At 43.7% G+C, this 14757-nt stretch overlaps 1 protein-coding gene across 4 annotated transcripts in view; it reads left to right on the forward strand.

Moving 5' to 3' along the window:
* Positions 1-14757, forward strand: part of LOC104871533 (corticotropin-releasing factor receptor 1) — a 45727-nt gene that overhangs the window by 13110 nt on the left and 17860 nt on the right. For all 4 annotated transcript variants that reach the window (XM_010637457.3, XM_010637459.3, XM_010637458.3 and 1 more), the window contains one exon: positions 328-415. In XM_010637457.3, coding sequence (XP_010635759.1) covers positions 328-415 — 88 coding nt within the window. The remainder of the gene's footprint in view (positions 1-327; positions 416-14757) is intronic.

Consider the following 14757-nt stretch of genomic DNA (forward strand, 5'->3'; position numbering starts at 1 on the left):
GGAGGCAAGATACTGGTAGGCCATGATTGGGATTCATGTGTTGGAAATGGCATCCTCCATCAGAGCCTCACTGGAGGACCTTCAACACCGGAAATAAAAGTCTTCTGTCCTAGTTGCTGGGGCTGCTTCTCTTACCAGCCTTGTTCCGGGCTCTTGATGAGCAGGGCAGCTCCAGAAACTCCAGGCCCGGAGGACATGGAAAGAGGAGAAGGGAAACTGGAAAGAGGCTGAACACAGAGAGGCTGGGAAGGGAGCTCAAGCACGAAGTAGCAGGCCAGACTGCTCAGAGCCCAGTCTTAACCATCTCTCCCCTCCCTGTGTCCACAGGCCCTCCTCCTCCTGGGGCTGAACCCTGTTTCCACCTCCATCCAGAATCAGCATTGCGAGAGCCTTTCCCTGGCCAGCAACATCACTGGTGAGTCCCCCATCCTCTTCTGAAAGATGCCAGGTCACCAAAGTGTCCCCTTCCCCTGGTTTCACAGGGTCTGCAAATAGAACTATGACCTATGGCAGGGATAGCAGAGAGAATTCCTTGCCGGGGCTCCAAGAAATCTGTTATTTTGCCATAAAGTACTGTGCTGAGAAAGAGCCTGAAGTTGGGTGTGAGTTTGGTAGGAAAGAGAACTATGACTAGCTGGCATGTTCTGCCATGGGCAGAGGAGATACACATGGCAAGTGTGCCCACAAGGCATTGTCCCCGCTTAAGGTGGGCCACAGAGAATGGTATTCCTGTCCCTGCTGTTGAGTTGTGATACAGGGACATCAGGCTGCCTTTTGCTGCTGCTAGAAGTGCACTGAGTTGAATGCTATGCGGCACTGACCATGTGCCAGGCAAGGACTTTGGGCTACAGGAACCCAGTTGGCACAGTGACCTTCTGAGGTGGGTACTTTTAGTCTTCATTTGACATAGAAGGAAACTGAGGCACAGAAAGGCACTGGAAAGCTCCAGCACCCGAGCTGAGCATAGGCTGCTCTGAAACATCATGCTCAATACCTCTCCAATAGAAATGCTATATGAAGATAGCTATTACTCATACCTATAACTTCACCTTGTGCCAAGTGTGTTGTATAATTATTTTATCTTCGCAAGAGTTGGAGAAACTGAGGCAGGAGAGAGTTACATAACCACATGGGCAGTATGTTGCAGTGGCAGGGACCCAGTCTAGGACTCTGGACTCCCAAGGCCATGCTTTTTATAACTTTGGGCCTGGGGATAGCTGTTGCCTTGCAAAATGCAGAGGGTCCCCCAAACACCTGAGGGCCTTGGGAAGCTTGGTTGCCTGGGATAGTTTATTCTCTTCAGTGTTTTCCATTGCTTGTTAATTGAGTAGCTCCTATGCATCAGGCCTGGTGTAAGGAATTAGGGGAACAAAGAGAGGCCCACAGTCTGACCCAAGTTCACAAGTGAATGTACTAGGAGGCAGAGTGCCAGGCACATGCTAGCAGAGAAACCGACTCTACTGTGTTAGCAGGGAGGCATGAAGCATTCATTTTGGAAGCTGGGCCTGCAGAGAGAGGAGGTTTAGCAACGGGCTGCCGTGGCTCCTTTCCCAGGAGGCAGGGAGTGAGGACTACTGAGCTGAGGCACACGGCTCTGTGCTGGCTCATAGTGGGTACTCAGTGGTGTCAGGCTAGGAGGGGTAGGGACTGGTAGTCACAGGTATGAGCATGCCCTTTGAGCCTCATTTTGCCCAGCTGCAGAGAGGGGAGGTGATTATTACCCCAAGGACCTGTCACAGGTTAAATCACTGAGTTTTGTGGCTTTCTTTCACAAACCGCAGAATGCCAGATACAACTGGGTATAATCCTGGTAGGCAACATAGGCAAGCTTTTCAAATGCTTCCTTTTTAGCTGGAAAGAAGAAAGGGTACTACCCACAAACTGCTCAGAATAATGCAGGTAGCAGGCAGGTGCAAGAGGAGTCCTGTAAAGCTAAGAAGGCTTCCTGAAAGAGGAGGTTTCATCATGAGCCTTAAAAGAGACTATGAGGACTGGCAAAGAAGATCCAGGATTCTAACCCAGAGCAAAGGTGGTCCCACCCCTCTGGAAGACTGAAGTAGGAGGATTCCAAGGTTGAGCCCTGCCTGGGAAACTCAGAAACCTACTGGGAGCCCTGTCTCAAAATTTAGAAAGGGGGCACACTGGGGATGTAGCTCAGTGCCACAGGCCCTGTGTTCAGTCCCCCAAAGCACAAAAACAAACAAAAGGGAAGGTCCACCAAGAATCAGTAGGTGGGTTTTTGGGAAAGACCAGGGAAGCGGGTGCAGTAAACGCGGGGAGGTAAGGGGTGCCAGGAGCATCAGCTGCAAAGCTGGCTGAGCTGGGCTGTGGGGAGCGGGAAGCACGTTCTCAGCCAGTCTGAAGTTCGGGAAGAGAGAGCTGGGAAGAAGGGAAGGCCGCACCCTCAGATCCACATGCCTGGGACAGGTCAGGCTCCGTTAACTTGCTTGTTGTATTCAAGAAAAGGGACATCCCTGTGCGCTTGCAGGTATCATCTCCCCATGGAGGCAGCAGGCCTGGATGAATGCCATTCATTTCCCGGTGATTTGTACGAGGTGCTCCCACCCCAAGTCCAACCCACCTGGCTTCATGGCACACAGCCCATCACCCTCCACACAGCAGCCTCTAATCATGGGCCGTTTGTCTTTTTAGACCTACCCAGACCTATGGGCAATGGCAGAGATAAAGGCTGAGGGTGAGGTTGACGGGCTGGGACAGATGGATGGGTGTCTGGCCAGGGCAGTTGGCGCTGAACAGGGACCTTTGGGGCACGCTTCCCATGCCTTGTGCCAGAAGAAGAGAGATGCTGGGTCCCTAGGATTGAGGCCCATCGTGTGGCAGATCACAGACTTTTTGACTCAAAATCATGGCACAAGGATGACAATGCCAGAAATCAATAATGTTATTGACTATTAACATTGCACACGTACAAGTGGATTCAGCGTTAACAAGGACCCAGATTCATTAGTTCCCATATCCGGTCTTAATGGTATAATACTTTACGTTTATCTACTGCCCACTCTGTGTTACACACCATTCTAAGTGCTTAATCTCATTCGGTCATCTCAATAATGTAGTTGGGAAGAATTTTTATCCTCAGTTTACAAAATAGGAACCTGAGGTCAGAGAGGTTAAATAACTTGTGATGTATACACCGTTCCTTGGGGCACAGGCCCCAGAATTTGAGCCTGACTTTGGACTCACCAGCAGTACCATATTATGTGGTCACCAAGATATCGCTGGACTTCCAGGGCCATCTGGGAGCAGTGTCCCTCCTGTAGTCTCTCATACCCACACTGGATTTGTCTGTGGCCCCATATTTTCCTCTGCACTTGCTATGTGCTTGGCATTGTACTAGGTGCTGGGAGTGCAGAAGTGAAGAACAGTACACAACCCTCAGGACAAGAGGGTCCATTATCCCGAACCTCACACCCTACAAAGCATCTTTCCTCTCTGCCCACCCACGAGGTACCCAGCAAAGGCCAGAGCTTTTTGCCTGCCCTCTGCCATCCTGTCCATCCTGGTTCTCTAATTAAATGTTAGAGTTTTAGAGAAACACCAAATGAAGACAGCACTCCAGTTGATTTTTATCTCTCTCCTTACCTTGCTTACTTTTTCTCCATAGCATTTCTCACTAGTTAACCTAAACGTGTGTTTGTCTTCTTACTGTCTCCTCCACTAGAACGGAAGCACCAGGACAGAACATTTATTTGATTCATTACTGTTATCTCCAGCCCCTATTTTTTCTTAGGCGGTAAGCGCTTGTAAAATAAAGGGCAGCTGAAAGAAGTAAAGTCCTCCCCTTTCATACCTTAACTGACCAGGAGGGGCGCTGAGGGGCTGGGAGCTGTAGTTTGAGTCGGCTCCCAATGCAGCTGGTGTTGCCCGCTGTCTAGTTAGTTGCAAGGCCGCCTTCTGTGCTCCAAACTGCTCATCTTCAATACTATAATGCCCACGCAGGAAAATCCACCCCCAGGAGAGCAGAAGAGGGTAGGAACTTGTAGCAGTGGGGTCTGGAGGGGTATTGGCCTAAGAAGCCGACCCTAGCAGTCCTGACCTTGAGGTCCTTATGACCACCAGGCTGCGACACAGACCTCCTTGCTGCCTTCTCCTTTTCTCAGCTGGAAGATTCACGCCCATCTGCAATCGTCTTTCTCTGTGCCTCCTTGTCCTGGCGTCCCTGTCTTATCTCTGTTGTCCTTTTGTGCCTCTTTTCTCTCTCCACTCTCTCTTTGCCCACCTGGCTCCCTCCCTTCTCAGTCCTCAAAGACCTGTATGGATCGAATGAATGGTATGAGTTTCTTAAATCAAGAGGCCCGTCGTCGTCGTAGTGCCTGGTCACTACTGGTGTTTGGCACAGGCCGCTCCCAAATCCTCTAATCGGCCCCCTTCGGAGGGAGGCCAAGTCTCTGCCGGTTCCCCAGGGACCGCCCCCCCCCTCCAACATACAACATTTACTCTCCTCCTCCCCTGAAGCCGTGTTCGCAGGGGGCCGAGCTGACCCCAAGTGCAAGTGGGCAGCACCTCCTTGCCGCCCTCCACTTCCGGGGTTCCCTTCGTCCTCCTTCTGCCCTTCCCTTATTCCCCCTTTTCCTGCTACCTCTCGGTCCTCGCCAGCTGCCTAAAACCACAAGGCTGACCCACTCGTCTGGCTTGCTTGCTTGCTTTCTTTCTTTCGTTTTTTCTTCTGAGACTAAATTTATTAACTATCCTAGTAAACGTTTTGATTATAAGTATTCAACAGTATAAAAAATACAAAACAGATTTGTAGATTTCTGATATATTAATACGAAGTGCATGACTACATGCAGTGCATCCTACAGGCGTGGACAGGTGGGAGGAGCCAGAAGACTGTGGTGGAGGGCTAATAATAAATAAATAAATAAATACCGAAGTGGAGACGATCCATGTTATAGTACATTGTACCACCAATACTGCAGCCAGAATGTACAAAGAAAAAGAAATCATTTCAAAACAGCTCGGGAGGATGTGGTGGCTGGACCCTTGTCATACCCTTGGAGGCCATGGAGAGCCACCTACCTCACCGCTAAGGGTGGTGAGAGTGCATGGGGGTTTTCCCAAAAGGAAGAAACATCAAGTGTTAAGTTTAGATAAAGAACTGTAAACCCTTAGGGGCAATTTTAAAAATCCAGTTAAAAAAAAAAGCACTGAGTCATCTTAGTATTATAAGGCAAGCAAATGCTCCTCCCTCATTATGAGAGGTTTGAACTGGTGCTATTTTCTTCCTGAACTTTCAGAAAAGAGGTGAAGAGTGTACTTTGGTTTGGGTTCAAGCGAGAGGCTTTTAATGAGCATTTTAGACTTGAAAGCTCCATGCTCAACCACATCTCAATGTTCAAAAAAACCTCACTGAAAGAAGCCAAACCAAAACCGACCCGTTCAGCATTAACACACACCTCTTTTCTTCCGCTAAATTTTACTTTAAAAGAGTGAAAACAAACCCTAAAAATCCTAGAAAGTCAGACGAGTCAAACACCTACTTTCCACCTCTAAGACCTTCACAAAGGTCAGCTGAAGTCATCCAGAGCTGAAACTGAATTGTGCAGATTTCAGTGAAGTCGCCAGTCAGGTAATACCAACAAAGCCAGTTACACACTCAGCAAGCCCTCCAAAGAAACATGCCCCTTGTTTCGTGCCACCCTGAAGACATCCACATGGCCCAAAGTGGTCACACTGTGCAGCGATGCCTTGGCAATGATCAGAGCGTCCTGCCCGTCCTATGGAATTGGGAGGAGCTGATTCTGCTTGCAGTCTCACATGAACCAAAGTCTTTACCAAACACTGAAATGAAGGGAGGTATCCCCCAAATTAAAAAACCCAATTCAAAAATGGGCATCTGAAACGAACAGACATTTCTCAAACAAAGAAGTAAAAGCAGCAAATAAACATATGAAAAAGTGTGCAGCATCACTGGTCATTGGAGAGATGCAGATGAATACACTGAGATTCCACCTCACCACACAAAGAATGGCTGCTATCAAGAAATCGACCAATAACAAATGTTGCTGGGGCTATGGGGAGAAAGGAACCCTTCTTCATTGTTGGGTGCGTGCAGACTGGTGCAACTACGGTGGAAATCAATATGGAGATACCTCAAACAATTAGGATAGAAGTCCCATTTGACCCAGCTATTCCCCTGCTGGGTTATCTTCCCAAAAGAATTGAAAGAATCATACCACCATGATATATGCTCACCCATGCTTATAGCGGGACAGTTTATAATAGCTAAAACTTGGAAACAGCCTAATTGCCCATCAGCTGGAGACTGGCTAAAGATATTTTTTTATATAAAATGGAGTACTATTCAGCACTAAAGATTGAGAAACTAGAGAAATCCCCGACCCTCCCTTAAGCCTCTCCACCCTTCCCTATTTACAAGGACTTTGTTTCCATTTTTTTCCTTTTCTCTTAGTTTTTCTGTTCCCTTCCTACCTTTCCCCTACCCCTCCCACTCCCCCTACACGTTTAGACCTTTTTTCCTACTACACAATATCAATTATACATTTTGATTCTTATTTACACTTTTAGTTTATCACACCAGAGAAACTATTTGGTATTTACACGTGTGTGTCCTATGAATTTCACTTAAGAGGATGGCCTCATTGTGCATCCGCTTAGCTATGGATGGTGACTTATTTATGTTACCCGCTGCTGCTCCTGATTGGCCTTTAACCCTCTGGCCACACCCCATATGGTTTCAATCCCAACACAGACCCCGCCCATCCAGCCCCAGCCGGCAGGGGGAGCGCTGGTGTCACTCTGGAGGAACAAACGCCTTCCTCTTCGCCTGGCCCCTTTTATTTGGCAGTTGTCCGCATTTGCAAGTCTCTCCTCCCTTTCCTTTTGACTTTCACACAGACTGCGTTCCCTTCAGGATTTTCCTGGGCTCCAAGTGTAAAGGTCGTATCTGGGACTGTGTCCCAGGTGCCTCCTCCCCCAGCCATTTGTGAGCTGGAGGAGGAGGGGGCAGTATGGAGAGCAGAAGAGGAGCTCTAGGTCGCAGGGATGAGTGCAGTCGAAAGCTGTCACTGGCGGTGGCCCAGGGTGGGACCAGCTGTGTGGCAGTGGGAAGCGCGTAGGGCATTGAAAGCCCAGGACTCAAATACACTTCTGCTGCTGGATACCAAGTATCTAAAATGGAGCAGTTTGTCCATTCGGGCCCCCATTTCCTTACCTGTCAAATAGGGAGAATTAGCACCCACATTGGCAAGTGGTGTAGGATCTACAGTAGTTGTGGCTGAGTCCGTACCGCAGATTAGGAGCACAGTGTTCTGCCCCACCCACTGCCCCGTGGACCCCCATTTCCCAGGACCAGCTACAGGCGGGGTCAGGGCTCTGATGAGGGTCCTGAGAGTGGCAGGTTTGGCCAGGCCTAGCATCTGTTCCTTGGGTGGCACCTGCCTTGGTTCTCTGAATTGGTGCCTGCTGTCCTTCCGGGCCCCTATTCTTTGTGAAGGGGACCTGGGGACTGTCCAGGGAAGGAAGGGAGAGCAAATGCCATTCTGACTGAGAGGGATGTGTTAGGCCAGGTTCAGACACTGCCACACACGACACCCCATGTGACTGCCCAGTGCCTGGCTCAGTAGATTCTGCGTGAGGCAGCTAGGAGCAAGATGGCACCCTTACCTGAGATGGACTACGTAATGCATCTGGCAGGAGTTGGCGCACAGCCAGCCCTCAGTAAATACTGCTGCCTCCTTGCCTTCCCTCGTCCTTTATTGCCACACGGTGTGGTATGATAGAAACAGCACTTGAGTTAGAGCCAGAAACATCTGGCTGTGAGTCCCAGTTCTTTTATGTTTTTACCTGTGACCTTGGGAAAGTCATTTAACATCCCTGGGCCACCATTTCCTCAGCTGTAAAAAGGAAATATTGACATTTCAGGGTGAATGGGGATCCAACCAGGTAGGTGAAGAACGGTTTTGAAAAAGCAGAATGCAGTCACGATATTTATTACCCCTACACACAGCCATATGCCTCTGGCTCCCCTCCTTGAGCTCAGTCCTGTCAGCATGACCCATGACGCAGTCAGGTCCCAACCTGGCACCCCAGTACCACACCTGGCCTGCCTGCCTCACTCCAATACCTCCCACACCTCTCTATAATGCTATCACAGGAAGCTCAGTGTGCCCCTAACCTGCCCTCCCAGTCCAGATTTCCTTCTCTTTTTTCTTTCTTTGTTGAGTTTATTGGTACTTTTTAGGTATACAGTGCAGTTACATTCATCATTGGGATCTTGTACCTTTACATGACAGGTCTTGGTTCTCATTTTTTCCCCATACCCCTGCCCTCCCTTCACCCCCTCCACTCTTCCCTATTTACAAAGACTTAGTTGCCATTTCTTCCTTTTCTCATATTTTTTTCTTTTCCCCTATTTCCTTTCCCCTACCCTTCCCACTTCCCCTACACCTTTAGCCCTTTCCTTCCTATTTCACATTATCAGTTATACAATTTGAATCTTATTTACACTTTTAGTTTTTCATACCCAAGAAACTATTTGGTATTTACATATGTGTATCCTATTTACAGCAGAGGGATAGCTGGGTCAAATGAAACCTTTAATCATAGTTGTTTGAGGTATCTCCATATTGATTTCCACAGTGGTTGCGCAAGTCTGCGCACAAACCAACAATGGGGAAGTGTTCCTTTCTCCTCACAGCCCTGCCAACATTTGTTATTGGTCAATTTCTTTTTTTTTTTTGTTTTATTGAGGTTATTGGTACAATCTAGGTATACAATACAATTACATTCATCATTGGGATTCTGTACCTTTACATAATATGTCTTGATTCTCATTTTTTCCCTTGTCCCTGCCCTCCCTTCACCCCTTCCTCCCCTCCCCATTTACAAACACTTTATTTCCATTTTTTCAGTTTCTCATTTTTTCCTCTCCCTTATTTCCTTCCCACTTTCCTTACACCTGTAGCCCTTTACTTCTTATTTCACATTATTAATTATCTCATTAGGATCCTGTGTACTATTATAGTTTTTCACACCACAGAAACTATTCGGTATTTCAGTTAAAGAAATCTCTGTATGAACATTAAAAATAGGGAATCCTAAAATAAAACTAAAAAGGAAAGTAAAAGAGAAAAGGCAATGATGTAACATCAAAATAATCCTTAATTCTGGAGATGAAAATGGCCCCTGAACATATTTAAATTGCTTCTCGCTCTTATAGTCTTATCTTATTCTTTTTGTCATTATTTAGAGAATACTTTATTAGTTTCTGTAATCAAACCCATGTAGATATGACCTTACATATTTAGTACGATGTGTTACCCCTGTACACATGGAAAAAAAATTAACATTTCTAGACCAATATGGTTGTCCATTTCTGTACAATGCCAAGTCAACACAGTAAATTGGGATGACTTTTTCCAAAGCTGGCAGCACTGTTAGTTTCCCAAAATTCAATTTATATATATGTGTGTGTGTGTGTGTATGTGTGTATATATATATATAGAGATAGATAGATAGATAGACTAATAATAGTATGTTATGCATCGATAGCAGCAACAGCTTTTCCAGGTTCTGCAGTCATCTGAACAAAATTATAGACATTCAGCACATTCCATTAAAAAAAAAAACAAAGAAAAGAATAATATCCAGACAACAGCAAAGTGCTGTTGCTGTTGTGGTACCTGGCACCATTTTTTCTATTAGCCTCTTAATCATCATCTGGAATCAATTTCTTGATAGCAGCCATTCTTTCTGGGGTGAGGTGAAATCTCAGCATTGTTTCCATTTGCATCTCTCAAATGACCAGTGATGTGGAACATTTTTTCATATGTTTATTTGCTGCTTTTACTTCTTTGTTTGAGAAGTGTCTGTTCATTTCAGATGCCTACTTTTAATCAGGTCTTCATATTTACGGGCACTGATTTTTTTGACTCTGTATAGCAGTTTTGGTAGTATGGCCATTTTCACTATGTTGATTCTTCCTACCCAGGAGCAGGGGCTATCTTTCCATTTTCTTATATCCTCTTCAATCTCTTCTTTCAGACTCCTATAGTTTTCAGTGTAGAGGTCTCTTGCTTCCTTCATTAGATTGATTCCTAGGTACTTCACTTTTTTGGATACTATTATAAAATCATTTCTCTCTCGGTGAGTCTGTTATTTGTATACAAGAAGGCTATTGGATTTTTGAGTGTTGACCTTGTATCCAGCTACTTTGCTGCAAGTGTCAGTTAAGTCTAGAAGTCTCTTGGCAGAGTTTTTTTAGGGGGAGTCTTTTATGTAGAGTATTATATCATCAGCAAATAATGACAGTTTAACTTCTTCCTTTCCTATCTTTATTGCTTTAATTTCTTTCTCATGTCTAATTGCTGTGGCTAATGTTTCCAGAACTATGTTGAATAGGACTGGTGATAGTGGACATCCTTGTCTTGTTCCTGATTTTAGTGTGAAGATTTTCCATTTTTGACTATTTCATATAATGTTGGCCTTTGTTTTTTCATAGATAGCCTTTATCAAGTTGATAAAGATAAAGACCATCTATTCCAATTTTCTGCAGGGTTTTTCTTTTATCATGAATGGGTGTTGAATTTTGTTGAATGCTTTTTCTGCATTTATTGAGATGATCGTATGATTTTTGGCCTTGACTCTGTTAATATAGTGCATTACATTTATTGATTCACATATGCTGAACCATCCTTGAATCCCTGGGATAAACCCAACTTGGTCAGGGTGTATGATCTTCTTGATGACCCTCTGTATTCTGTTTGCTAGTATCTTACAGAGGATTTTTGCATCTATGTTCAGTAGGGAGATTGGCCTATAGTTCTCTTTTTTGGTTGGGTCTTTCCCTGGTTTTGGAATCAAAGTAACACTTGCTTCCAGGAATGAATTTGTAAGTATTGCTTCCCTTTCAATTTCACTGAAAAGTTAAAGAGTCATGGCAGTAGTTCTTCTCTAAATGCCTGTAGAATTCAGCAGTGAATCCATCAGGACCTGGGCTTTTCTTTGTTGGTAAATTTTTAATTACATTTTTAATTTCACTGATTTTAATTGGGGTGTTTAGCATTTTTTTATCTTCTTTGTTCAACTTTGGTAATTCATAAGTATCAAAAAATCTGTCCATTTCTTCTGTGTTTTCCGTTTTATTAGAGTACAGGTTCTCAAAGTAGGTATTGATGATCTTCTGGCTTTCTGCTGGATCTGTTGTGACTTCACCTTTTTCATTCCTAATTGCATGGATCTGAGCCTGTTCTTTCCTTTTTTTGAAGGCTGCCTAAGGGTTTATCAATTTTATTTATTCTTTTGAAAAACCAACTCTTCGATTCATTGATTTTTTTTGTGTGTGTGTTGTTCTCTTTGTCTCCACTGCATTGATTTCTGCTCTGATCTTTATAATTTCCTCCCTTGTACAAGCTTTGTGTTTTTCTTGCTCTTCTTTTTCTAGGAGCTTAAGATTCATCATTAGGTTGTTTATTTGAGCTCGCTCTGTTTTCCTAGTGTGGGCATTCACTGCTATGAATTCCCACACTGCTTTCATTGTGTCCCATAGATTCCTGTATGTTGTATTGGCATGATCATTTATTTGTAAAACCTGACTAATTTCCTCATGACCCATTGATTGTTCAGAAGTGTGTTGTCCAATTTCCATGTGTTCGTGAAGTTCTTCCAGTTTCTTATGCTACTGATGTCTAGCTTAATTGCACTGTGGTCTGATAATATACATAGGATAATTTCGATTCCTTTGCATTTATTTACATATGTTCTATGATCCAGCATGTGGTCTATTTTGGAGAATGATCCATGTGCAGCAGAAATGAATGTATATCCTGATTTTGTGGGGTGGAACACTCTGTAGACATCTATTAAGTCCATTTGTTCAAAAGCTTGTTTCAGTTCTAGTATTTCATTGTTGACTTTTTGTCTAGATAATCTGTCTATTTGTGATAGTGTGGTATTTAGATTCCCCCACTACAATTGTATTAGTGCTTATTTGTTTTTTCATGTCCCTTAATATTTGTTTTGTATATTTGGGGGCATTAATATTTGGTGAATATATATATTTATGATTGTCATCTCTTCCTCTTGGGTTGTTCCCTTTACAAGGATGTAGTGACCTTCTTTGTCTCTCTTAATTAGTTCTGGATTGAAATTTACTTTGTCTGTGAATAAGATAGCTACCCCTGCTTTTTTTCTGGGCTCCTGTCCTATAGAGAACTGTTTTCCATCCTTTTACTTTCAGTCTATGAGTTTCTTTTTGTACTAGGTGTGTTTCTTGTATGTAACATAGTGTTGGATTTTGCTTCTTAATCCATTCTGCCAGTCTATTTCTTTTGTTTGGTGAATCGAGACCATTAACATTGATAGTTATAACTGATATGTATTGACTTATCATTGTCATGTTATTGTCCTGTTGTTGGCTCGTTTTAATTTTTCCCCTCTCCCTTTAGTTTCTTGCCTTGCCTAATTGATTTGCTCTGTTGGGCCTCATGGTGTTGTGAATTTTGTTGTCTTTTTCTAGGATATTGTTTAGAATTGCTTGGAGTACTGGTTTGGTATTCGTGAAGTTTCTCAGATGTTCTTTGTCATGGAAGTATCTTATTTCCCCATCCATTTTAAAAGAGTTTTGCAGAATACATCAGTCTAGGTTGGAGGGTGTTTTCTTTTAGGGCTTGAAATACCTCACTCCAGGCTCCCACTGACCTGAGGGTTTGGGTTGAAAAGTCTGTGGTGATTCTGATGGACTGTCCTTTGCGTGTGATTTGTTTCTTTTCTCTAATTGCTTGCAGTATTTTATTCTTCGTTGGGTTTCTGGGATCTTGACTATTATATGTCTAGGTGTAGATTTTTTTATCATGGCTAGTTGGAGTCCTATATGCCTCATTTATCTGTATGTTATATTCTTCCCCTCTGTTTGGGAAGTTTTCTGTCATTAATTCTATGAACAGTTTTTTTGTTATTTGTACTTTCTCCTGCTACTTCATGGATTCTCTGTCAGTCTTATGTAATTCTTCTTTCCATCATCCAGGAGTTGTTGGATCAGTTTCTCATGATCCCTTACTGTTTTTAAGAGATCTCTCTTTTCATGGTCACTGATTGCAATCCTATCTTCTATATCTGAAACTCTATCTTCACATTCATTCATTCTGCTGTGAATGTTTTCTATAGAATTTTTAATCTCCTGGGTATCTGTTTGAACCTGTTTCATGGATTCCATTTCTTTCCTGTGTTGGGCATTCATGGCTTCTGTCATAGTCCTGGACTCATCTATTTTCTTTTGTCTGTTTCTGTTCTAGAGTCTTTAATTATGTCTTTTATTGTGCTCACCATCTCTGTAGTTAGCTGGGAATTATTTCTGTTTTGAATTTTTCTAGAGCCTGATTGATCTGTTTTGTTACTTCCTTGTGCTATGAGTTTAGGTGGTTGATTTTCACACTTTTCCACCTTGTTTCCCCTAGAATTTGCTGTTGAGGAGCTGGAAGTCTGTATTTGTGCCTTGCTTAAGTGCTTTCTCATTTTTATTTTTGTTGTTGGTCTGTCCTTGGTTTAATTCCTGGGTTAGTACTTTGATCTTCCTGATACAGCTGCCCTTTAGGTTTTGAGTCTCTAACAACTCAGAGACACTCTCATTTTCATAATATCAGGAAGGACAACTGGTTAAACCAACCACAACCCTTTAGCCCAATTGACACAATCAGCAACACAATAGCATCAAGCACAGTTTAGAAATTGACAATTTGTGGTAGTTATTAATCTATTACCTTTAACCATGTGAATTAAATCAAAATTGAGGACCAGTCCAAAATATGTTTATAGCAAATAAACTCTTCAATATAGCAACTTTACCCTTTAGGATAGAGACTTAGAAGGAGTTGGGAGGAGAGGAGTAGATAGGTAGAAGGATAGGAGAAGGTTTCAAGTGAAGCCAAAGGACACAGAATGATCATGCAAACTCTAGGAAACTGTTGAAGACAAGAGGGTGGGACAGAGTGCAAGAACAAAGACAAGAATAGAACAACTTAACAGTAATAGGGAAGTTATAAATTGTATTCACTTTCCTTTGAAACTAATAGCAATTGAGAGAAGGAAAAATAGAGAAGAAAATAAAAAGAAAGAAGAAATCCGAATTAGGACAGAAACAGGAACAACAAGGGAGATGGCGGGGGGAGGAAGAGATTGAGTGGGACAAAGAAGAAAGAAAAAAGGAAGAATTTGAAGAGTGGGAAAAAATAAAATTTTAAAAATTAAATTGAAAAATTAAAAATAAGAGAAAAAGAAAGAAAAAAATTTGAAGGGCTTCCTTCAGGGTATATGTCTGCTGTCACAATAGACAATGTGGGCAGCTATGTGCAGAACGAAGTCACCTAGTCTCAGCAAGCCAATGACAGACCCCTGAGATTCAGGCTGAATTATGGCTGCAAGGCCCAAGTTGAGCTCCCTGACCTCCTGCAGGGTTAAACTCTGCAAAGTTCTATGGCAGGTTGCAGCTGCCCTTTCCCTGAAGATGGTCCAGGTTCTGATGGAAGGTGGTGTGACCCCTTCAACTTACCAACTGCGGAGGTCTGATGTGCCTTTATTGCAGTTGTTCACTTCCATTCTGTCTTCTGGAGCTCAGTAAAATGGACTTCATGACACAGAGGTGGCTCTGTGTCTCTGCAGTGTGGATCCAGGTACTGGCACAACCAGGAGACCTTAGAGTATGGGGGTGTGGAGTGCTGCAGGAGCACCCACACAGCTGGGCAATCCTCACTGCCTACTCCTATGAAGGCCCAGGGTGGG

This window comes from Fukomys damarensis, unplaced genomic scaffold (genome assembly GCF_012274545.1).
Source record: "Fukomys damarensis isolate Sample0158 unplaced genomic scaffold, DMR_v1.0_HiC HiC_scaffold_23, whole genome shotgun sequence".
NCBI lineage: Eukaryota > Metazoa > Chordata > Mammalia > Rodentia > Bathyergidae > Fukomys > Fukomys damarensis.